Raw genomic sequence first — 25,973 nt, forward strand, 5'->3', positions numbered from 1 at the left:
TATGCCTAGGACATTTGCACAGTACTGTTGTAATTTTATGTATTGCACTCTACTACTGCTACAAAAAAAAACAATTTTCATGGAATATGTGAGTGATAAACCTGATTCTGATTTTGGTCTCTGTTGTGGACTGAGAGTGGGATGGGGGCAGGGAGAGGGGAATCATAGTTGAGAAAAGGGGAAGGGAGAGGATAAGGAGCAGGAAGTACCAGAGAGACATTCTGTAATGATCAATTAACCAATTGTTTGGAATCAAATGACCTTGCTTAGTGTCTCAGGGCAAGATGCGTCTTTACCTGCACCACCTCCCTACCCCTGGCACTCTGCCAGCTGTCTCACACCCCCTCCTGCAGCCCTCCACCTTTGTCATTCCCAACATCCTTTGCTCCTGCCGGATTTACAAACTTATTTTTTGCTTCACATTGACAAATACAGTACTATGCAAAAGTCTGGGGCACCCTAGCCATATAAATGTGCCTAAGACTTTTCCACGGTACTGTAGCTTGTCAGTTTTATTTCTCCATCACTTTAAGATTTGGTCATGAGTCCTATCTCTTTAAAAAAAAAAGTTCATTTTTTTGCAATGCCTTGTGTTAAATTCCTCAGCATACACATCACTGAGAATCTCATGTGGTCTGTACATACCAGCTGTGTGATGAAAAATGCACAACAGCACCTCTTTCACCTGAGGCGGTTAACAAAGTTTGGTATGGGCCCCCATATCCTAAGAACTTTCTACAGGGGAACATTTGAGAGCATCCTGACTGACTGCATCACTGCCTGCAATGGGAACTGTACTTCCCTCAATCCCAGTACTTTGCAGAGAAGTGGTGCGGACAGCCCAGTGCATCTGTAGACATGAACTTCCCACTATTCAGGACATTTATAGAGATAGGTGCATAAAAGGGGCCTGAAAGATCATTGGGGACTTGAGTCACCCCAACTGCAAACTATTCCAGCTGCTACCATCCGGGAAATGGTACCGCAGCATAAAAGCCAGGACCAACAGGCTTCAGGGCAGCTTCTTCCACTAGGCCTTCAGACTGATTAATTCATATAGATACAGTTGTATTTCTGTGCCATATTGACTGTCCTGTTGTACATATTATTTATTATAAATTACTATAAATTGTACATTGCACATTTAAACAGTGTAACATAATAGATTTTTACTCATGTATATGAAGGATGTAAATAATCAATTCAATTCGCATAACTTTGTGAACATAGTAAGTTTTAGTCCAGAGAGTGTCAGGATTTTGCATTTTAAATTATCCTTGACTTTACACACAAGTGGGCAAAATGGTACTAAAATGATGAAAATAATGAAATGAAATATCTTTATTGTCATTGCATAGTACAATTTGTCATGCACCAATACAGCGAAAATAAGTTTGCAACTCTCATACTCAATGCTATAAATAAACAATAAATAAAATCAAGTAACCAGTCAGTACAAGCAATATCCAGCAGTACAAAAGCGCAACTCAGATGCATGATAGTCATAAAACCAGTATTAAAGTAGTAATGTAACAAATTTATGGATGATGCTTGATCGATTGGTTCAGAGCAATTATAGCTCTGGGGAAAATGCTATTTTTCAGTCTGGAAGTGTGGGCATAGAAAATCTTATCTTATAAATACAAAATAGCTCAGGATATTTTAATACATTTTCAAGAGATTTTAATAAACTTCTGAATCATTGGTTATAACGTGTTGTCAGACTGCTACAGATCATTTTGAGGATATGTTGCCATGCAGTGTATGGTGCGACTGATGAAGTCCATATGATCCACAGCAGTCATTTGTTCGGGCTGCTCTGACATAGTGCATTCATTCCATGACAAATTGTTTCATGTCATGGAATGCACAATGCTACCATAATAAAAAGAAATAGCTTTTTTTTAGCATAACTTAACAAGATTTGAATAGAATGTACTGTTTAGATTATTGGCTACAGCTCAGAGATGGACAATATTCTATTTAAATACTGAACCAATTGAAGTAACTGGATGCAATTGTTAAATAAGTATGAATAACTAAAGATTTTGCATTCAGTTAATTAAATAAACTCTGGAATTGAAAAGCTGGTCTCTCAAGTTTTCCATAAAGCTACTTCATCTGGTTCACTGCTTTTTCCTTTCATTATGAGATCAGAGAGCCTCAGCCTGGTGTAGTAAATTGATATAGATTCACAGCAGTGTCATTGTTGGTTAATTGCCCTTTCTAATGGCTTATCAGATCAGTCAGCAGGAGGGCAATGAAGGTGGGAAATAAATGCTGTCCTTTTGTAGATTAATTTTTAAAAAAATACTGTTAATTTTTATGTTGCATGTTTGGATGCTGGAAATCCAAAGCAACGCACAAAACGCTGGAGGAACTCAGCAGGTCAGACAGCATCTGTGGAAATTTATAAATAGTCGACATTAAGGCCCTTCTTCAGGACTGAAGAGGAAATGAGAAGACACCAGAGTAAAAAGATGGGGGGAGGGGGAGGAGCACAGCTAGAAGGTGATAGGTGAAGCCAGGTGAATGGGAAAGGTAAAGGGCTGGAGTGGAAGGAATCTGATAAGAGAGGAGAGTAGACCAAAGGACAAAGGGAAGGAGGAGGGGACCCAGGGGAGCTAATAGACAAGTGAGAATAAAAATATGCCAGAGTGGGGAATAGAAGCAGAGGGAAGGGGGAAACAGTTTCTCGTTATCACCATAAGGAGAAATCGATGTTTATGCTGTCAGGTTGGAGGCTAACCAGATGGAATAGGAGATGTTGTCAATTTTGTCGTCCTCCACTTTGGAAAGACCCGTCATAAATTAGAAGTCCACTTTTTTGAGCACCTCCACTTCATCTACCAAAAGCAGAATTTCCCACTGGCCAACCATTTTAATTCCTATTCCCATTCCGACATGTTGGTCTGTGGGCACCTCTTATGTCATGATGAGGTCACTCACAGGGTGGAGGGGTAACACCTCCTATTCCATCTGTGTAGCCTCCAACCTGATGGTATGAACATTGAGTTCTCTTTCCGGATCAAAAAAAAAGTTCCCTCCCCTTCCCTCTTCTTCTATTCTCTACTCTGGTCTCGTACCTCTTCTCACCTGCCTATCACTTCCCCTTGATGTCCCTTCTTCTTCCCTTTCTCCCATGGTCCACTGTCCTCTTGTATCAGATTTCTTCCTCTGTCACCTTTTCTTTAACCACCCACCTGGCTTCACCTATCACCTTCAAGCTAACCTCTTCCTCCTCCACCCCCCCCCCACCTTCTGGCATCTTCCCCCTATTTTTAAAGTTCTGAATAAAGGCCTCAGCCTGAAACAGCGACCTGTTCAATGACTTCCATAGGTGCTGCTTGACCTGCTGAGTTTTCAAGGTGGGGGGGGGTGTCTGTGTCTCTCTTTGCTGAAGCAGCATTCGGGACATTACTCATTACTCCATATTGAGAGATCAGCATCGGAAAGGATGAGCTGCTTCAACTTTCTGGGTGTCAACATCTCAAAGGATCTATCCAGGGCCCAATACATTGATGTATTCAGGAAGAAGGCATGCCAGTGATTCTATTTCATACAGAATTTGAGGAGATTTAGGTATTACCAAAGACTCTTGGAAAGTTATATAGATGTACAGTGGAGAGCATTCTTCCTGGTAGCATCACAGTGGAGAGCATTCTTCCTGGTTTGGTGGATTGCAAAAGGCTGCAGAGGATTGTAGACTTGGCTAGCTTCATCACAGGCACAGCCCTCCCTTCCATTGAGGACATCTAAAGAGGCAGTGCATCAAAAAGGTGGCATCCAAAATTAACGACCCTTACCATCCTGGACATGCCCTCTTCACGGTACTACCATGGGAGGAGGTCCAGGAGCCTGAAGAGACACTCCCTGCGATTTAAAACAAAGTTTCTTCAGCTATGTCATCAGACTTCTGGACAGTCCATGCATACTATCCTTTTATTTGTGTTTTGAACTGTTATTTATTTTTGGAACTTGCAGTAATTTTTGTCTTGTACTGTATTGCTGCTGGAAAGCAACAGATTTCATACCATATGTGCATGGTGATAAACCAGATTCTGATTCTGAACTTCAGCAGTTTTAGGATTTGAATGCATTTGTGCATAAACATGTAAGCTCTGAACTTTCTGATAGCTGTTTGCAAAAATAGCTTTGTCTTTGCTGTACTTCTGATAATAGCAATACCTCAAATTGCAGTATGTATCCACTACGTAAATAATTTATGCCAGGTTTAACCGAGCGAAAGAATATATTAGTCAAATGGCCACCAGTAGATGTGAAGGGTTTTCTTAGTTTTGGTTAACTTAAAAAAGGAAGTTTAATATAGTTTAAAGGGTTTAAGTTGTATTTTGTTTTAAGGAGTCATTTATTTTGAATTGTTTCTGAACGTTTTTGAAACTTTGCCTTTTTCAGAAACATTGTTTTTGACAGTTATCTTCATCAGAATCAGGTTTATTATCACCGGCATGTGTTGTGAAATTAGTTAACTTGGCAACAGCAGTTCAATGCAATACATATTATAGAAGAAGAAAACATAGTAAATAATAAATAAATCAATTACAGTTATATGTATATATGGACTAGATTAAAAATCATGCAAAAACAGAAATAATATGTATTTAAAAAATGAGGTAGTGTTCACAGGTTCAATGTCCATTTAGGAATCGGGTAGCAGAGGAGAAGAAGCTGTTCCTGAATTGCTGAGTGTGCACCTTCAGGCTTCTGTACCTCCTACCTGATGGTAACAGCGAGAAAAGGGCATGCCCTGGGTGCTGGGGGTCCTTAATAATGGATGCTACCTTTCTGAGATACTTTTTTTTAAGTGTGTCGTACCAGACATTCAGCCATTCTTGTCTGGCACGTGGTGTCAGGATTAACCGGGTCATGATATGAACGTTCCTGACTTGACCCTTGTAATTTTTACAAGGCCGAGTGGCTAGCTCGACACAGATGGAAAGCATGCTTGAGGGTGGCCCAACCTGGATTCGAACTCCGGAACCTTTGCTCTGGAGTCCGGTGCTGATCTCACTGCGCCACCAGCCAGTCTGAGACACTGCTCCTTGAAGATGACCTGGGTACTTTGTAGGCTAATACCCAAGACAGAGCCGACTAAGTGTATAACTCTTTAGATTAGATTAGATTCAACTTTATTGTCATTGTGCCAAGTACAGATACAAAGCCATTGAAATGCAGTTAGCATCTGACCAGAAATGCAAAGAACAGTGTTATTTACAAAATACTGCGAATAAAAAGTAAGTGCTGCAGCACACAAATATAAAAGTACTGAGACAGTACAATATGGGTGCAATACTGCTTAGTGCTGTGATGTGAGATTCATCAGTGTCACAGCCTCAGGGAAGAAGCTCTTCCTGTGCCTGCTGGTGCGGGAGTAGAGGCTCCTGTAGCGCCTACCGGATGGGAGGAGAGTAAAAAGTCCACGGTAGGGTGAGATGCATCCTTGATAATGCTTTTCGCCCTGCCCAGGCAGTGTTTATGGTAGATGTTCTCAATGGTGGGCAATTGGGTGCCGATAATCTGCTGAGCAGTTTTCGGTTTTCAGCTTTACAGCTTCTTTCGGTCCTGAGCAGTAGCCCCCCCGCCCCCCCACCCCTTTCCCAATGCCAGATAGCGATTCATTGGAAGGCCTGTCAGGGTTTCTTTTCCCATTTTAATCTGCAAGGTTTATGAGTAAATGCTTTTGAAAGATGTTGTTATGGTGTTAATTTTCACTGCTGAGATGAGAGGAGTGTTGTTCAAGTGGCAAGGTGAGCCACTCTTAAAATCTACAGCTGAGTGCTAGGTGGTCAGTTTATTTTCTCTAAATACGGGGCAATTGTGGTGGCAGTTTTTGTTACCTGAAAAGTGGAGGAGATACTAATGTGCAATTTGGAGCTCCATTGGGTATAAACTGGAAATAGTGTTGAATAAATTGAATAATAACCACCTTTTCAGGTTTTGTTTGGAAGGGTTATTTTTTTCAGAATTAGGTTTTAATCACTGTCTTATGACATGAAATTTATTTTGTGGCACCAGTACAATGCAAAGACAATTATTGTAAATTACAAAATACATAACAGAAAAAAAGGAATAACAGGATAGTGTCCAATTATGTTATGTGTGGTCTGGCTCCTGTACCACCTCCCTGATGATAGCAACAAGGAGAGCATGTCACGGATGGTGAGGTTCCCCAAACATACGGAAGGAAATGTGTCTGTTTTTAATGAAGGTGATGATTGAGAGCTTCTCTTTAAGCAACTGTGTGCTGAAAGGCAAGATCAGCTTTCATCTTATCTTTTTTTTAAGTATGCACTGCTTGTATCAGTTAGTGTAACATGTAGAAATGGTTATATATGCAGATATTTAAATTCCTTTGTGATGAATTCTAGTTGTTCCTAAACTACTATTGTCTGTATCTCAGACGGGTATTACATCAAAGAAAAAGGTATTCAAATGTAAATGACCATTATCCAAATTATCATTCAGCATTACATTATGCGTTTTTGCAGTAATCTGGATTCTCAATTCCTCCTCCTGAATATTGTCTTCATTTTAAGATTTGTTATCCATTGCAGAGGGTTCCAGTTTATTTCCAGTGGGGGTGGGGGTGTGGTAAAACAAATATTGACCAGAAAGATCTTGACTGAAAATGGTCACCATACTTCATTCAATTGCTTGTGCTGGTTAACTTGTTAGTGATGAGTATGGAAAATTGTTATTGAAGTTTCATTGTATTTTTTCAGAACTGCGATTCTCCACCTTAGATATCTTTTTGTTTTTCTTTAATACAGGTTATTACTGGAAACGCCAGGATTATTCTGAAAGAGCAAGGAAAAGCATTTTTTTTCGGTTTGGCTGCAGAGGATGAAAAGAAATAAGAATATTAACTCAGCTTGCCAGTTTTACTACAATCAGCTCTGAACTATAAAAAGTGAAAGCTAATTGGACAATTGACTTTCAATTAACAAAGTATTTGAAGGAGGGAGAAACATTTAAAAATTTTGTTTTGTTGAATATTTTTGGATGTACTGTGTAAAGGTTAGGTTTAGAATTATTGTTATGTTGATTGTCAACTTTTAGGATAAAAACTTTTTGAACCACAGTTTCTAAGAGTCACCTATAAAAATGGAAATGAGAAGATTCAAACAAATGGTCAGACCAAATTTGTAAATGTGAACATTTATTGCATTTACAAATTCCAATATATAGACACACTGCTTTTCTAGTTCTAATTATGTTGTAATCAAGTCTTAAGCAGACAGTAAAATTATCCTTTTTTGTAATGTAATTTGTTTTCCCTCTCTGTGTCATTTCATTGAAAACATTAATGAGGTGAGCAAAGTTCTTCCTCCTCTCAGTTTAAAAATAAATTAGCTGGGTAAACTCTAGGTTTATTTCTAACACTTGGAAAAAGCAGAAAGTAAAATGAACAGCTGAGGGTTGGATTGAGGTGCAGGCGAGCACAGAGTGCTGCTTCTGGTCCTGAGTGACCAAATCACTCTTGCCAGCATTTATCAGTCTGTCTTGGTGAGCAGAAGAAACTTCAGTGCCGGAAAATCAAAGCTGAGGGCCCAAAGAGCTCTGCTTGGAGGTAAGGTGTTGCTTCATGATCTTGTATTAATTTAGGTATAAATTCAGAGAGTGAGTTCACTTTTCAGTTTTCAAATAATGTACTTGTTTTCTGATGTACAACTGTGTTTCTAATCTGTAAATTTCTATTTTTTTTGGATAACATAAGAGACCTAATGACGTTCCTGTCTCCAGAAGAATATCTTTGCTCATGTGCTGTTTGAGAAGATTGAAATACCGCTTATTATTTCTGCATCAAACCTGCTTGCTTTTGATTAGTTTGGATTTAAGCTTTTTAAATTGTTGAATGAGGGAGTACGGTTGAAAGGTGGTTATTTTCTTGCAGTTCTTCATATTTCAGTGCAGTAGCTTTCTCTAGTAATTTTTAGGAACAGAAGGTCTTAATGATAGGAATCACTTGGAGCAATGATCTCACCAAGAAGTTATCTTCTAACAGTCGAAGATCATGAATAAATATCCCAAGAAAAAAATCTTACCCCTTTCTCCACCCCTGCTTCCTGCTATCTATGTAAAATTGTGGGAACTGAAGTAAGAGAGTTGCAGTGAAAGATAGAAACGTTTGTTTTTCATTACCTAAAACATTTTCGTGGCTTGTATTGGATTTGGCAATTGCACTAGGACAGGGGAATCTGGAACTAGGAGGTACAGGTTTTTGGTGAGGGGAAGAAATTTAAGCAATCAGATACATAAATGGGAAATACCTGCAATGAACTGCTGGGGAAGTTGTGAAGCCCAGTACAATTACATTGTTTAAAAGGCATTTGGGTTTTCACTGGGTTCCGGCAAACGAGCAACAGAGGAGCTGAGGGCAGTGTGGACAGGGCCAACGAACTTAACTTGTTCTTTGACAGATTTGACATTGTGACCCCTGCCCATCCCCCACATTAGCCATCTGTTGTCAGACCCCAATCAACACATGTTCCACTCTCCCCTCCTACCCCTCCTCACAGTCCCCCACCCGGCTCTTATGACTATACCCCTCCCCCACACAAAACCACCACTGTGAGCTTCACGACTGAACAGGTGAGAAGACAGCTGAAATGTCTCAACGCAAGCAAGGCTGCAGGACCGGATGGTGTCAGTACCAGGGTGCTCAAAGCTTGTGCCCCTCAGCTATGTGGAGTACTTCACCATGTATTCAACCTGAGCCTGAGGCTCCAGAGAGTTCCTGTACTGTGGAAGCCGTCCTGCCTCGTCCCTGTGCCAAAGACGCCGCGCCCCAGCGGCCTCAATGACTACAGACCGGTGGCATTGACCTCCCACATCATGAAGATCCTGGAAAGACTTGTTCTGGAGCTGCTCCAGCCGATGGTCAAGCCACACTTAGATCCCCTCCAGTTTGCCTACCAGCCCTGACTAGGAGTTGAGGATGCCATCGTCTACCTGCTGAACCGTGTCTACGCCCACCTGGACAAGCCAGCGAGCACGGAGAGGGTCATGTTTTTTGACTTCTCCAGTGCGTTCAACACCATCCGCCCTGCTCTGCTGGGGGAGAAGCTGACAGCGATGCAGGTGGAAGCTCCCCTGGTGTCATGGATTCTTGATTACCTGACTGGAAGACCACAGTACGTGTGCTTGCAACACTGTGTGTCCGACAGAGTGATCAGCAGCACTGGAGCTCCACAGGGGACTGTCTTGTCTCCCTTTCTCTTCACCATTTATACCTCGGACTTCAACTACTGCACAGAGTCTTGTCACCTTCAGAAGTTTTCGGATGACTCTGCCATAGTTGGATGTATCAGCAAGGGAGATGAGGTTGAGTACAGGGCTACTGTAGGAAACTTTGTCACATGGTGTGAGCAGAATTATCTGCAGCTTAATGTGAAAAAGACTAAGGAGCTGGTGGTAGACCTGAGGAGAGCTAAGGTACCGGTGACCCCTGTTTTCATCCAGGGGGTCAGTGTGGACATGGTGGAGGATTACAAATACCTGGGGATACGAATTGACAATAAACTGGACTGGTCAAAGAACACTGAGGCTGTCTACAAGAAGGGTCAGAGCCGTCTCTACTTCCTGAGGAGACTGAGGTCCTTTAACATCTGCCGGACGATGCTGAGGATGTTCTACGAGTCTGTGGTGGCCTGTGCTATCATGTTTGCTGTTGTGTGCTGGGGCAGCAGGCTGAGGGTGGCAGACACCAACAGAATCAACAAACTTATTCGAAAGGCCAGTGATGTTTTGGAGACGGCGGTGTCTGAAAAGAGGATGCTGTCCAAGTTGCATGCCATCTTGGTCAATGTCTCCCATCCACTACATAATGTACTGGGTGGGCACAGGAGTACATTCAGCCAGAGACTCATTCCTCCAAGATGCAGCACAGAGCGTCATAGGAAGTCGTTCCTGCCTGTGGCCATCAAACTTTACAACTCCTCCCTTGGAGGTCAGACACCCTGAGCCAATAGGCTGGTCCTGGACTTATTTCATAATTTACTGGCATAATTTACATACTACTATTTAACTAATTATGGTTCTATTACTATTTATTATTTATGGTGCCACTGTAACAAAAACCAATTTCCCCCCGGGATCAATAAACTATGACTATGACTATGGACAGATGTTTGAATAAGAAAGATGTTGAGGAACACTTGTAGTGCAGGCAGTTGGCAAAAGCGTGGATAGACAATGGTCAGCATGGACAGGGAATCTCCCTTTCTCTCCTGTGCATTTCTGTGATTCTGCTATTAAGCATTTCAGATATATCTTGTTACATCCTCTAAAACACAAACTTCCCTTACGTACAGCTGAAGCACCTACAATCTGCTATGCTTAATAGTGAATGTCATGAGATAGTTACAGGCAAGTCAGTTATTTTCCAATATCTTCGATGCTTTTGGACTTTATTTTCTGTTTTGAGCAGAATATGCAGGTGAAGTGTTGATGGTTGTTGCTGAGGCAGATTCAAGTTGTGCACGAAGGGTAACAAATGAAAGGTTGTCTCTTTAAGTTATCGTAGACTATTGCAAAGTTGCTTTTGTGTTATTCTCTGCTATGTCTTTTGAATGTTTTTAGCCAAAGACTTGGGATGATGGTTTAGAAGCTAAGAATTACTTAGCTTCTTAGAGGAAGAAATATTTTTTGATAAATTTTTGATGTCAAAATGGATTAATCAATGTATTTATTAGTTGGAGGATTTAGTTTTTTTTCCATCTTTTTTCCTTATGGTTTTTCATTTGTACAGGATCCTGGCCATGAGGTTTGATACCTCACTTCGTTGACTGGAAAACACTGGACCTAAATGGCGCAGCATGACTTTGTACCTGCTTGGCTTAATTTTTCAACATCTCAGTCTTCAGCTAAGGTTTGGTTCAAAACTTTGAGGTAGTAATTTGTTTAATTTTAAGTGTATGTTCAGTCAAAGATTGTTCCATTGTATTGAGAAAACTTATAGCATATTTTCAGGTGAAGCCACAGAACGAATAGTTACAGTATTAGAATGCTGCAAGGATTGTCCTTGTTCTCAGTTGCACCTTCATTTCTAAGCTGCAGTTTAATCTGCCGCCACTGCTGTCTTCCACAATGCATTCCGGGCCCAGTTTTATTTTTTAAATCCGGGTCATGTTGGTGGGGTGGAAAATCCTTGCCAGAATTGTTGTAAGTAATGTTTAAAAATAATGAGAAAAGATACTTGTGAATTAAAAATAATGGAGTTGGGCTGTTGTCTCAATTAATCTGTTGGTGTTTACCTGTCATTCAATTAATCATGCATGATTGTTCCAAATCACAGCTTTATCACTTCCTTTGTCGACCTGTCCTCCAATTCAGTCTTCACTGTTGACACTGCTACTGCTGTGATCTTAACTCTAGAAGTCTTTTTTTCCAGATTCATTAATTGGATAAATGCAATTTGGTAACTCAGCCATTTGGCCCATCGAGTCTGCTCCGCCATTTCATGGTGATCCATTTTTCCTCTAAGTCCAGCCTCCTGCCTCCTCCCCATATCCTGTCATGCCATGACCAATCAAGAATCTATCAGCCTCTGCCTTAAATATCATAAAGACTTGGCCTTTACAGATTCGCCACTCTTTGGCTCAAGAGATCCCTCTTCATCTCTGTTCTAAAAGGACGCACCTCTATTCTGAGGCTGTGTCTTCTGGTCTTAGACTCCCATTCTCTTCACATCCACACTAACAAGGCCTTTCACCATTTGATAGGTTTCAATGAGGTCACCTCTTCTGAATTTAAGCGAATATAGGCCCAGAGCTATCAGAGACTCTTCATATGACAAGCTATTCAATCTTGGAATAATTTTCGTGAATCTCCTTTGAACCCTGTCCAGTTTCAGCTCACCCCTCCTAAGTTAAGGGACCCAAACCTGCTCAGAATACTAAAGTGAGGCATCAGCAGTGTTTTACAAAGTCTCAACATTACATCCTTTTATATTCTATTCCTCTTGAAATAAATGCTAACATTGCATTTGCCTTCCTTGCTACAGACTCAACCTGCAAATTAACCTTTAGGGAATCCTGCACAAGGACTCCCAAGTCCCTTTGCACCTCAGTTTTTTGTATTTTCTCTCCATTTAGAAAACAGTCAACCCTTTCATTTCTTTTACCAAAGTTCATGACCATGCACTTCCCTACACTGAATTCCATCTGCCATTTCTTTGCCTATTCTTCTAATCTGTCTCAGTCCTTCTATAGCCTCTCTACTTCCTCAAAACTACCTGCCCCTCCAAATATATTCATACTGTCTGCAAACTTTGTAACAAAGCCATCAATTTCATCATCCAAATCATTGACATATCACTTAAAAAAAATCGGTCCCAGCACAGACCCCTGTGGAACACCACTAGTCACTGGCTCCCAGCCGGAAAAGGCTCCCTTTGCCTTCTTCCAATCAGCCACTGCTTTATCCAAACTAGAATCTTTGCTGTAATACCATGGTTTCGTAGCTTGTTGTAAGCAGCCTCGTGTGGCACCTTGTCTAAGGCCTTCTGAAAATCCAAGTACACAACATCAACTGATACTCCTTTGTCTATCTTGCTTGTTATTTCTTCAATGAATTTCAACAGATTTATCAGGCAAGATTTTCCCCGATGAAACGATGCTGACTGTGACCTATTTTTTCATATGCCCCCAAGTACCCTGAGACCTCATCCTTAATAATCGACTCCCAACCTCTTCCCAACCACTGAGGTCAGACTAACTGGCCTATAGTTCTTTTTCTTCTGCCTCTGTCCCTTCTTGTAGAGTGGAGTGACACTTGCAGTTTTCCAGTCTTCTGGAAGCGTTCCAGAATTTAGTGATTCTTGAAAGATCATTACTAATTCCTCCATAATCTCTTCAGTCACCTCTTTCAGAACTCTGGGGGTGTACACCATCTGGTCCAGGTGGCCTACTTACCTTCAGACCTTTCAGTTTCCCAAGAACCTTCTCTCAGGGGTCTCACACTTCATGACCTCTGACATCTAGAATTTCTGCCATATGCTAGTGTCTTCCACCATGAAGACTGATGCAAAATACAATCAGTTCACCTGCAATTTCCTTGTCCCCCATTACGAACTCTCCAGCATCTTTTTCCAGTGGTCTGATATCCACTCTTGCCTCTCTTATACTTTATGTATCTGAAGAAACTTTTGGTTGTTCCTAGGTTGTGGGAACATTTCAATCATGGGGCAAGTGAAGTTGACCATAAGACTATGTGTGAAATTTTCCCCTTTTGTTCAAGAGCCTAATAATTGAGGGGTAATAACTATTCCTGAACCTGGTTGTGTGAGTCCTGAGGCTCCTGTACCATCTTCCTGATGGCAACAATGAGAAGAGCATAACTTGAGTGGTTGGGATCCATGATGATGATGGATTCTTCTTTCCTGTGATAGCATTTCGTGTAGATGTGCTCAATGGTGTTCCTCAAGTCAGGGTGGATGCATTGCATTGAATTACACAGTACGGAAACAGGCGCTTCAACATAATATATTCATACCAGTCGAGATGCCTTTCCAGGGCAGTCACATTTGTGTGTTTGGTCTATATCCCTTTAATCTTGTACTGTCCATGAATGTGCCAAATGTCTTTTAAATCTGACCTGTTTCTACCACTTCCTCTGACAGCTCATTCTATATACCCACCACTCGTGAAAATGATAGCTCCTCACAACTTAAGTTGGTTCCTTCTAGTTTTAGATTAGGGGTCGGCAACCTTTTTGCCTCTGTGGGCCAGATCACGTATTAATGAGCGGATGGTGGGCCAGATAAATGCCATAAAAAACTTGAAATATGGGAATTATCCACTTAAATACATCTAGTTATGTTTTGCCTCAAATTAATGAATAACACATGCTAGAAAATCATTTGTGCTTAACCAAGGATGCCAATTAGTAATCAAAGAACTCAGTTTAGTTTTTCTGTCCCACTATTGCTGGTGCCCCATCAGTTGTGATGCCAATTAACTTCGACACATTAAGTTTCATTTCTGACATCATTTTCAGCAAAGCTTCAAAAATGTCTGCCCCAGCAACCGTGTCCTTCATAGGAATTAATTGAATAAACTCTTCAAACATTTGAAAAGTTGAGGTCACTCCTCGCACAAACACTGCAAGTTGAGCAGTGTCTCTCAAGACTGTACTCTCATCAAGCACAATTGGAAAAAAAATGCAATTCGTTGCAGGCATCCCTTAAACAACTTTTAACATCTGCTAACATTCCTTCAATTCACTGTGGGATTCGTTCTTGCTGACAGATGCAGATAAAGATTTCTTTTCAGGACAAACAAAATCCACCACTGCCAGTAAACATTTTTTGACAAACTCTCCATTTGTAAAAGACTTCATCTTTTCTGCAATACGTTTTGAGACTTCGTAGCTGGCACGGGTATTTCCTTCATTTTCACTGCTTTTTCAGCACTCAGCGTCTACCTTCTTGCATTTTGCATTCATTGCCATTGGAATTTTTTTCTTTGATTTTTATTTTGAAACGCGAGTTAGTCAACAAGTATCGTAGCACATGTAAATATCTGGATTTAGTGTGGATTTCTTGTTAAAACACAGTGATGCTGTTTCTGTTTACAAATTTGAATGATCCCATCTGAAAACCTGCGTGTGCACAGAGAGTATCTAATACATATTAATAAAGTAGTCTCCCTTCCCGTCATTCGTATATACCAGTGTTTGATTTGGAACAAAATGGAACCTAGGGCCAGTGTAACAAGATGCCATGCATGTCCATCAGTGTAGTCGCATGAAACACTCAATAAGGAAAAATCACTCCCGGGCCGGATAAGCATAGTATCTCAATATTTGCTCGCGGTCCGGATCTGGCCCATGGGCCATAGGTTGCCTACCCCTGTTTTAGATTCCTCTACCCTGGGGAGAAAATTCAATGACAATTCATCTTATCTATGCCCTTCATGGTTTTATATGCCTGTATTAGGCCACCCTTCAGTCTCCTATGATCCAGGCGGGAAAGGGTCCCAGTTTCTCCTTGTAACTCAAGCTCTTTAGCCCAGTAATGTCTTTGTGAATCTTTCCAACACCCTTTTCAGCTTAATGTCATCTTGTAGCTCAGTGGCTATGACTACACACAACGCCAAGTGTGATCTCACCGACATCTTATGCAGTTGTGATATGAACACAACTCGAGGTCAGTGTTCTGACCAATGAAGGCACACATGCCAAATACCTCCTTCGTACAATTTTACAATCATATAATTCTTGATATCACAAGCAAATTTCGTACATATCCCAGGGATTGTTTTTCACCACAGTTGCAGAAGGGAAACTGTTTTAACTGTCTCTGGTGATGCACCCTATGAGAACTTGCCTCAAGCAACCTGAACGTAACTTAAATTTCAGTAATGTCTAACTGGGAGATAATTTACATGGGAGGGGATAGCTGCTGGAGGGAGCATACAAGAAATTATAACCTTTGAGTCCTTTCTGTTGAACCAGAATTATTTTCCTTGCTAGATCTCAGTTTGCACATTTAATGTGGAATCAATTTACTCACCATACTGAATATGATAAATATATGAATTACATTATAAGCTTCATTAATTCAAGTTTTACAAGAATCAGGTCATGATACAGTGTTTTTGCTATTAGAGCAGTTGATACTTAAAAATAGATTTTTGCTTCTTAAATGTTTTTTAAACATGAGCAAGATACAGGTGAATGGAATTTACCCACCTGGCCTCTCAGTAAGTAAAGTTCTATTTTATTGTGGCTCCAGTTCTTTTTTTCTCTTGCCAGATCCCCATAGCTCTCAATCCTCCACTTAATAAAAATATTTACTTCACTTTAAATATTTCTTATGAACAGGCCTTCACAACTCTCTGGGGAAAAGTTCCAGTAATTCACCAGCTGTTTTAAATGACTGTCCCTTGAAGCTATGTCCCCTCATCTGAGACTCTCCCATGTGAAAACATTTTGGCAACTACCTTGTCCTCGTCCTTGTTGAGTTCTGATATTTTCCATTAAATCACCACTCGTTCATTTTGGCTCTAAAAAACACAAACCCAGCCTCTTGATAGAACAATTTTCTCATCCTAGGAAAAGGCCAGAGTTGTGATGCTGAGGCTTTATAAAGCACTGGTGAGGCCTCACCTTGAGAACAGTTTGGGGCTTCTCATCCAAGAAAAGCTATGTTGGCATTGGAAAGGGTCCAGAGGAGGTTCACAAGGATGATTCCAGGAATGAAAGCGTTATCAAATGAGGAACGTTTGACAACTCTGGGTCTGTACTCGCTGGAATTTAGAAGGATGGGGGAGGATCCCATTGAAACCTTTTGAATGTTGAAAGGTCTAGACAGAATAGATGTGGAAAGGATGTTTCCCATGATGGGGGTGTCTGGGGCAAGAGGGCACAACCTCAGGCTAGAGAGGTGTTCATTTAAAACAGATGTGGAGAAATTTCTTTAGCCAGAGGGTGGTGAATTTGTGGATTTTGCTACCACAGGCAGCTATGGAGGCCAGGTCATTGGGTGTATTTAAGGCAAAGTTTGCTAGGTTCTTGATTAGCCATGGCATCAAAGGTTATGGGGAGATGGCTGTGGACTGGGGTGAAGAAGGGAAAGAAAGCTCAGCCATGATTGAATGGCAGAGCAGACTCGATGGACCAAATGGCCAAATTCTGCTCCTGTGTCATATGGTGCACGCTATCCCTCCTTGAGTAAGGGGATGAAAACTGTGCACCAGTCCTTCAGGTGTGGTCTCAGCGATGTTCTGTACAATGATAACAGGCATTTCCTGTCTCTCAACTCCAATCCCTTGGCAATGAAATCCAACATGATGTTTGCTTTCCTCATAATTGACTCTTAACTTCTGGAGATTAGCATATTCATAACTTTGTTATGCCTATTATGATGTTTTAAGTGTTAATAATATTTTACAGTGTTTTTAAATAAAGATGATTTGGCAGTAATAAGTAATGGAAATACTGCCGTTAATATGTTTAACCATTTTATACAATTGTGATTTTACTTTTTAAATAAGCTTTCTAGAAACACATGTAATTCGAGATATGACATCAGGTTAGATTAATCAAAGTGCTTTCCAGCCTATTAACTGTTTTCAGATAATTTGTACTTTATTATCTCACCAAATATTTACTGCACCTAGTTGATTTTGTGGCCTCGCAAGGTGTAGCTTAAATCATGCAGCAAAATAGCAACATTTGTGAAAATGCGCCGGTAGAAGGCACAATTAATTTCACATATTTGAACATATTTTTTCTTATAGTCTACTACTACCAGTGAGAAACATGGTGATCATTTTGCCCGGGGGGATGGTCGATTTGGTGTGAGTCGTAGAAGACATAATTCTTCAGATGGGTTCTTTACTAATGGTGTACTCCGAGCTGCTGGAGGTAGGAAAGGTACAAGTTAATGGTTACACATTTCCAGTTCAAGATGAAAAATTGTAACACTTAGTTTCAGTTGGTTTTGCAAAACGTCTTCAATTACATGAGGTTTTTCTTCAGTTTTATTTATTTCTGGGTATATGTGAAGAGGAAGCTTTGTTTAATTTTGAAATGTGGTTATATTAATAAAATACCTGGTATAGTGAATTTTCTTAATACTTCATAATTTTCTTAATAATTCATCCACAAACTCGTAAGGAAGCTCAAATCCTAGCTTATGTGAGTCAAAGGTCTCCTGGGACTCAGGATGGCTGGTGTTTACAGGATTCCTGTGAATGTGGAGCAGCCTATATCGGCCAGACAGGACGCACGGTGGAAACCGCATCAAGGAGCGCCAGAGGTGTATCCATTTGGGTTACCCAGAGAAATCGGCGGTAGCAGAACATTGCATTTGCAATGGCCATAGGAATGACTTCAGTAGGAACTACAGTGCTGTGCCAGTGGCTTTTGGGACCATCTGGTGAAGGAAGCCATTGAAATAAAACGGGAGAAAAATAAGATGAAGATCTCGCTCTAAGTGAGAACTAGAATTTGATTGTAAGCAAGGTGGGACAGCAGAAAGCTGATTGGTTGAGGACTAACCAGTCAGGAAGCATGGACGACTGGGGTATATATACCACCGGACTAGACATGCATAGGCATCATCCCTGATGAAAATGGCAGAGTTTGTCATCGAAGTGTCAGTTAAAATCAATACCCGTACCCAGCTGGTAGTTTGGAAAGAGTTTATTCATCATATATGCAGGGAAAGCATAAGATCCTTTTTCAGTTTTCTTTACGATGGTAGAATATTTCCAGAGTGAAATCGATGGTCAAATGTGGCAACATTCACTGTTGCTGCATTGGTCTCTCAAATTTCCTGGCAAGCATATGAGGGAGAGTTGCTTTCAGTGACATGTCCCAACGTCTTTGTACCTTGAAATAGTTTTTGACAGGGCATTCACCTTTTGTAACTATTTGTAGAAAATTCCAATTAAACTCTCAACCATAAGCGTGCAGGTAGCATTTGTGGTGATGACACAGTGGTACTATTACCTTTGACTCTTGCACTTCAATCTGATTGAAGAACTGCCGGAACTCATTGATGCGTAGCTGAACCTGGCTACGTAGGCACTATTAAAATTGTAAACTGATTATACTCCGAGGTAGAATTTTGCAAGGGTTTAAAAAAAAGTACATGTAAACAGTCTTTAACTCCTTTTTCACATTGTTCCGTACTGCCAAGTGACCAGATAATTTTGTTTCCTAAGCCCAAGATTTTCTTCAGCTCTAACCCAGCTCGCTGTCTCCCACTGCTGCTGCATACTTTTTGCTCAGGATGCTGAGAATTGTCAGACACTCCCATCTACCGATCCATTAGGACCTCACTAAGTTTTGCTTCCAGCCCCAGTCCCCAATTTCAAAGAACTCTTTCCAGTCCATCTGCCCTTGACTTGTAAAGTTCATCAGTGCTGCTTAGTAGAGAAAAAAAAGTTAGGACTTGGAAAGCTGTTCTGAACAATGAACTTATTTGAGACCAAAAGTCTAGGCTGCTTTGGCTTTACCAAAATCTAAGTACTTCGGCAGTCCTGAACAAAAATTGAATGTAAAGTGGGTGATGTAGTCACTTGATGTATATATGGCAAATCAAACTTCCTTTATGACTCTGGTAACCAGCATCAATCATTGGATTGTCCAGTCACATTCAACTCTCAATAGAAATGTCATGGAAATTATCTTTTGAGTCTATTTCCCTTTATGAAAAGCTATTACAAACTCATAAACCTCTGATGGACCACTTTATCTTCTCCCTATGCTGTCTGATTTTGTTTGCAATTTTTAATACAGTTACATAGAGATTCATCTAAGGTGGTAGAGAACTGTATTTGGGCAGAATAAGTTAATGTGAGGAATGAATACTAACTAAAGTTTGTGATCACTCCTAAGTGATACCGTCCTACAACTTATCCAGAGCTGTATTGAGCAGTTAGTTCAGAGGGGTGATATGACTTGCTTGGAATATACTGCTAATGAGTTTATTGGTAGATTTGGCATTCTTTCACTGTTTAGAACTGGCTAGTATTTGCAGTTGTGATGATGATTAAAATATATATATATTTAAATAGACCCCTATAATTTATGTAGGAAAACCTTTAGCTTAAGAAACAAAAGTACCTGGTTAATTGACAAAATGGAAGGTTATCATGAATAAACACAAGCAATCCTGCAAATGCTGGAAGTCCAGAGTAACACACACAAAGCTGGCAAGACATAGAGGTGTTGTGGACAGAGTATTCATGACCCCAGACAGGTTGGAGGCACAGTACCTGATATACCACCTGAGTAGCCTCTAACCTAAAGGCATGAGCATTGATTTCTCTAACTTCTGGTCATTTCTTCTCCTTCCCCCCTCCTTTCTTTTTCTGTTTCCTATTCTGGATCCCATTTTATCCCTTCTCAACACCTCCCTCTTGTGCCCCTTCTCCTTCCTTTTCTCCCATGGTCCACTTTCCTCTCCTGTCAGATTTCTTCTTCAGCCCTTTTCCTTTTCTACTGATCATCTCCCACCTTCTCCCCCCCCCCACCCCCACCTGGTTTCAGCTATCACCTTCTAGCTTGTACTCGTACTCCTACCCCTACTCCCAACTTTCCCCCTTTTCCCCCTTTATTTGAAGTCCTGATAAAAGGTCTCAGCCTGAAAAATTGGCTCTCTATCCCTCTCCATAGATACTGCCTGACCTGTTGAATTCCTCCAGCATTTTGTGTGAGTCGCTTAGGTTATTGTGAGTGGAGTAAAGAGAAAGTTTTCATATGCTTTCAGTACCTACTGTATACAACAGAATATTTCATCACTTTTGGAGATGGAGTAATAATGCCTCTCCTTTAATCTATGCATTTATATTTGTTTCCAATTGTTTAGAGTTTTCAAAACTTTGCTTCTCCATTGTCAATCTAGTGGGTGATTTGTTTATTTGCAGTGTTTTTGTCAAGTAAATAATGAGCAATATTACTATAGTTAGTTGTTTTTACTGATTCTGTATTTCAGGCAATATTTTATTAGGCAAAAATGTTATGAAACATTGAGTTAGTCTACCATCAGAGCAGCAGACAGGAATAATACTGTGCCTTATATTTAACTAAATTTGTCTTTGTCATTGTCACTTGTCAAGTCTCAACGGTAAACATCAGGTATGAAATAATTTGTAGAAGTACACCATCAATGATAGGATGTAACTGAGCTTTGCAGAAATATGGCAATATTGACCAAAGGTAAAGGCTGTTTTGATTTTTACCAAAATCTAATTAGTTGGTCTATTGGAAACTAGGATTTCATGGAAACTAGACTGACCAATTTAAGATATCTTTTCCTGTGCCACCTTTTTGAAGTAGAATCGAAATTAGTCACTTTTTTTTCTTGTAATCTTATAAGCTAGAGATTTTCTGTATTTACGTTGTTTTGGTGTGTTTTTCAGCCATGTGTTTTCGATACTCAAAGTTAACAAATTTGAATAATTTATATGACTAAAACATGTTTTCTGTTCTTTAGTTGCAACTTGAAATTGTTTCCAATTTGTTCTGTTGATAGACATCTTTTCCATATTAAATGGCTTGGATTCCATAAATCTTTGTAGTTCACTCAAATTTAGTTTGGGAAAATCAAAGAATATCATCTGCAATTTTAATAAAATAACAAAAACAGCAAAACTAGATGTGAAAATTCATGCCATCTATGCATTTGCAGTTTTGCTTAATGAAAAGACTAATATCTTGAAATTTGTTTAATTTTTAGATGGTTGCTATCAACCTTCATTACTTCGTCATGATTCTGTTGATTCGGGGGTATCTAAGAATGTTCAAGTTAACCTTGCTGGAAGTCAGGGTTGGAAGGAGAATGCAGCTTGGCACAATGTAACTAGAGGTCATGATGTTGTCAATCAGCGTGGGGGTGGTGGTGGCCATAGGCACTGGAATGGCAACTTCCACAACCGGAAAAGCTCAGGATTCCAGGACAAACCACCAGTTGAGGTCAAGGAAGAGAAAAAGGAAGAAAAGGATGAAAAACTTCAATTTGAAGAGGAAGACTTTGTAAGTATTTTTGTAACATCTGTGCAATAGCTATTTTGAAATTAAATGTGTACTTGGAAAAATGGGAATTCTATTAGAAGTAGTCAAATAAATTTTTTTTTTCTTTTTAATAATACAGAAGATATGTCAAAATTGGTTATATGGGATACATTTAAAGCATATTTGTGAGGTCAGATAATCTCCTATTTGGCTAAGCTTAAGAAACAGACAAAAATAGAGTTAGATAGGATTTCAAAACAAATTAAAGACTCGGATAACACTTATCTCCTAATATTGATTTATTTAAACAAAGGGTTAAACTTCAATCACCATATAATTTATTATTAACTTATCCTATTGAAAGAAATTTGCTTAAATTAAAAAGTCAATTTTATGTGTTTGGAGATGGAAGTAATAAGCTACTAGCATCCCAACTAAAAGCAGTTAGAGCTAAAAGACAAATTTTAAAAATTTGTCAGGGAGATGGTAGTTTAGCTTGTAACTATGAAGATATTAATAAAATTTTTCAAGACTATTACAGTGAACTCTATAAATCTGTTTCCAGCTGATCCTTCTGAAATGAATGCCCTTTTACAAAAGATTGATTTTCCTAGAATATCTGTTGAAGATCAACAAATTCTTGATACTCCTTTTACTGAAAGAGAAATTCAGAAAGCTATTTTTTCAATGCAATCTGGTAAAGCTCCTGGACTAGATGATTTTTCTGTAGGATTTTATAAAAAATTTGAAAATTTGCTTACTCCTTATATGTTGGAAATGTTTAAAGATTCTTTTTTGTTAGGAGAGTTACCTTCTACATTTTATGAAGCTTCTATTTCTTTAATTCTTAAGAAAGATAAAGACCCTATGGATTGTGCTTCATATAGAACTATCTCATTATTAAATGTAGATGCCAAAATTCTTTCAAATATAATGGCTAATCGGTTGGAGAATATACTAGCTAAAATTATTTCTCAGGACCAAACAGGTTTTATAAAAGGCCGTTATACTTTTTTCTAACACTCGGAGACTGTTAAATGTTATATACTCATCCCTCTCGAAAACTCCCCAATGTGTTGTTTCTCTTGATGCTGAAAAGGCATTTGATAGAGTTGAATGGAAATATTTATTTAACGTTTTAGAGAAATTTAGCTTTGGTACTAATTTTAATAAGTGGATTAGAATGATATATAAAAGCCCTATTGCCACTGTGATTACTAATAACTGTAGATCCCCCTTTTTTTGACTTTCGCGGGGTACGAGACAAAGATGTCCGTTAAGTCCTTTGTTATTTAATTTGGTGCTGGAACCTTTGGCTATTGCACTTTGTGAAGCTAAGGATATTCAAGGAATTTCCATAAATGGGATTATTCAAAAGATTTCCCTTTATGCTGATGATCTTTTAGTTTATATTTCAAATCCTGAAGAATCTAGTCCTAGTTTATTGAAAGTATTAAATGAATTTGGAAAATTTTCAGGATATAAATTAAACCTGCATAAAAATGAATTAAAAACGCAAATACAAGGAAGTCTGCAGATGCTGGAATTTCAAGCAACACACATCAAAGTTGCTGGTGAACGCAGCAGGCCAGGCAGCATCTCTAGGAAGAGGTACAGTTGACGTTTGGGACCGAGACCCTTCGTCAGGACTAACTGAAAGAAGAGCTAGTAAGAGATTTGGCGGGGGGGGGGGGGAGATCCGAAATGATAGGAGAAGACAGGAGGGGGAGGGATGGAGCCAAGAGCTGGAAAGTTGATTGGCAAAAGGGATATGAGAGGATCATGGGACAGGAGGCCTAGGGAGAAAGAAAAGGGGGAGGGGGGAAGCCCAGTGGATGGGCAAGGGGTTTAGTGAGAGGGACCGAGGGAGAAAAAGGAGAGAGAAAAAGAAAGTGTTTATATAAATAAATAACAGTTGGGGTATGAGGGAGAGGTGGGGCATTAGCGGAAGTTTGAGAAGTCAATGTTCAAACCGTCAGGTTGGAGGCTACCCAGACAGAATATAAGGTGTTGTTGTGTTGTTCCTCCAACCTGAGTGTGCTTTCTCTGGTGGACAGAGCATAGGTGTTCAGCGAAATGATCTCCCAGTCTGCGTTGGGTCTTGCCTATATATATATATATATATTTCGTTATATATATATATATATATATATAGGGGAGACCCAACGAAGACTGGGAGATCGTTTCGCTGAACACCTACGCTCTGTGTATGTATGTGTGTGTGTGTGTATATATATCTATATCTGCATCGGGAGCACCGAACTTGCCAATATAGAAGGCCGCATTGGGAAATCTATTTTTTCTACAATTTCTAAAGCTTTAAAAATTAATTTACAACCTAATAAATTGACAGTTTTATTTGGTATAATTCCTCAATATATTCATGGTATTTCTATATCAGACCAATATGTAACTGCATTTGTTACATTATTGGCTAAAAGGGCTATTTTATTAAAATGGAAAGATGCTTCTGCTCCCACTTTGATACAATGGTTCTCTCAGGTGATGCTATGTCTTAGTTTGGAAAAAATCAGAAGTTGAACTTTTGATCCTCGATTTCACTTTGAGAAAAGGTGGGGCTCTTTTGCCTGCTACTATCATTTGATTTGAGTTAATTAAGATGGTTCCCTTCTGATTCTTGGGTAAATGGATTTGGTTGGCGGATTGATGTCTTTTTTTTATAGAAGCTTGTATGGCGTATAGCTCTGGGTTTATGCTCCAGGTGTTTTTTTTCCTTGTTTTTTTTGTTTGTTAGCTGTTTTTTTTTGTTTTAGTTAATAGGGGTTCCTTTTTTCCTTTTGTAAAAAAAAAGCTTTAACATTTTGATTTTTTAAATTATTATTATTGATATACTGTTTAGCTTGGTTAATAGTTTGACTTATACATATTGATATATTGACTTGATTATTTTAATGTGTTTTTTTTATTGTCAGTTTTCAATAATAATTAATAAAAAGATTTTAAAATGAAATGAGTAATAAGTTCATTAAATTGTATTGGATAAACTCTCTTTAAACAGCCGTCCTTGAATCCTGATGCTGAAAAGCAGCTGAGCCAGAGCAGACCTGTGAGCACACCTGCAGGAGTATGGGGTAAGAAGACAGTAGAGAATTGTATATATTTAGATTTGGGGTCATTTATTTAATTACATGTACATTGAAACATACAATGAAATGAATTGAATATTGTTGTGATGTCGCAGTTATCGTGGAAATTCATATAGTTTGAAAGATATTAAATTGTGTTTGCTTGCCCTTGTAAGTCTCAAGTATGCTCTGAGTTTTTGTATCAGCTGCAGACTTTATCAGACAAAACAAGTTAACCTCAGTGTGCCTGATACTGGAGGGCCATAATTGGAAAAGATAATGGTGACAAGATGCAAAATTAATCTGCCACCAGTGGAGTTTAAAAATGAGAAGTCCTTCACAATGCAGAGCACTAAGTATCTATTCAGATTTTCATTTCCTAAGGGGGCATTGCTGAGAAGTGAAACCCTCAGCATTTATTTGCAAACATATCTGAAAGTCGGGGTGAACTGAACTTCTGATCTTAAGTGATGCAGTAACTTCTCAAATGTGTGACAAATTCAAAATTAGATTTAGGCAATCAGTTTTGACCAGTATTAGTATGCATGCCCGATATCTGTAAAACGTCGATTTGAGTCAACTGTTAATTCACTTACTGGCCCCTTAGTCAGCTCACCCTGCTAAGTAGTACTTCTATATTTTCAGAGCTGAGTGAACAGCTGATCAGACTAGAAAAGATCATCTGCTGTTTGGGGTGAAGCATGACTATTGCAATTGCCTCTGATGACTTCTTCACCCTCCCATCTATTTTTTTTCCTCATCTGCTTTCACCTCTCACCATCTGCCTCTGTCTCCCAATTCCAGCCATCACTCTTCTTCCTTCACTTAGGACCTATTGGTCCCTGTCTCATCCCTCTTTGTACTGACTGCCGTACCTCTCCTCTCTGTCCTGATGCAGAGTATCAACCTAAAATCTTGACAGTTCCTTTCCTGCCACAAATGTTACTCAACTTGCTGAGTTCCTGCAACAGTTTGTTCTTTGCCTGTGACAGGGGCCTTCATGACTGAAGAGGGAACCATGGCTGTAAAAGAACATTACATTGCTCAGAACAAATTTATAATTAAGTTTTGATTTCGAATGAAGGTTTCAGTGTGTTCGGTGAACGTCTCTGTGGTGTATTAAACTTTATTATGGTAAAACTTAAGTTGGAATGCTCTTTCAGTTAATGCAACATAATGAATACTATGTCATCTATCAATTGACTCTAACAGACAGGACCTACTAACATTTGAGTAAACAAAGACTAGTTAACATAGCTTTGCATGGGAAATCATTTTTCTCAGATATTTTACTTTTGTTTTGGAAGTGAATGAGCGGATTGATGAGGGCAGGATGGTGCAGTTTGAGAGGGAGAAGATAAAGTCAGATGTATCAGTGGAGTAAAGAGAATTATAGAA

At 39.4% G+C, this 25,973-nt stretch overlaps 1 protein-coding gene across 4 annotated transcripts in view; it reads left to right on the plus strand.

The window, feature by feature from the left end:
• The window catches only part of gpbp1l1 (GC-rich promoter binding protein 1-like 1), a 78,809-nt gene that overhangs the window by 30,106 nt on the left and 22,730 nt on the right, over nucleotides 1-25,973 (plus strand). For 3 of the 4 annotated variants that reach the window (XM_063064411.1, XM_063064408.1, XM_063064409.1), the window contains exons 2-6: nucleotides 6,792-7,591; nucleotides 10,772-10,891; nucleotides 17,265-17,400; nucleotides 21,215-21,510; nucleotides 24,509-24,581. In XM_063064411.1, coding sequence (XP_062920481.1) covers nucleotides 10,829-10,891; nucleotides 17,265-17,400; nucleotides 21,215-21,510; nucleotides 24,509-24,581 — 568 coding nt within the window. In that variant the 5' untranslated portion in view covers nucleotides 6,792-7,591; nucleotides 10,772-10,828. The remainder of the gene's footprint in view (nucleotides 1-6,791; nucleotides 7,592-10,771; nucleotides 10,892-17,264; nucleotides 17,401-21,214; nucleotides 21,511-24,508; nucleotides 24,582-25,973) is intronic. The other variant, XM_063064410.1, reaches the window with a different exon arrangement.

Source organism: Mobula hypostoma, chromosome 12, assembly GCF_963921235.1.
Source record: "Mobula hypostoma chromosome 12, sMobHyp1.1, whole genome shotgun sequence".
Classification (NCBI taxonomy): Eukaryota; Metazoa; Chordata; class Chondrichthyes; order Myliobatiformes; family Myliobatidae; genus Mobula; species Mobula hypostoma.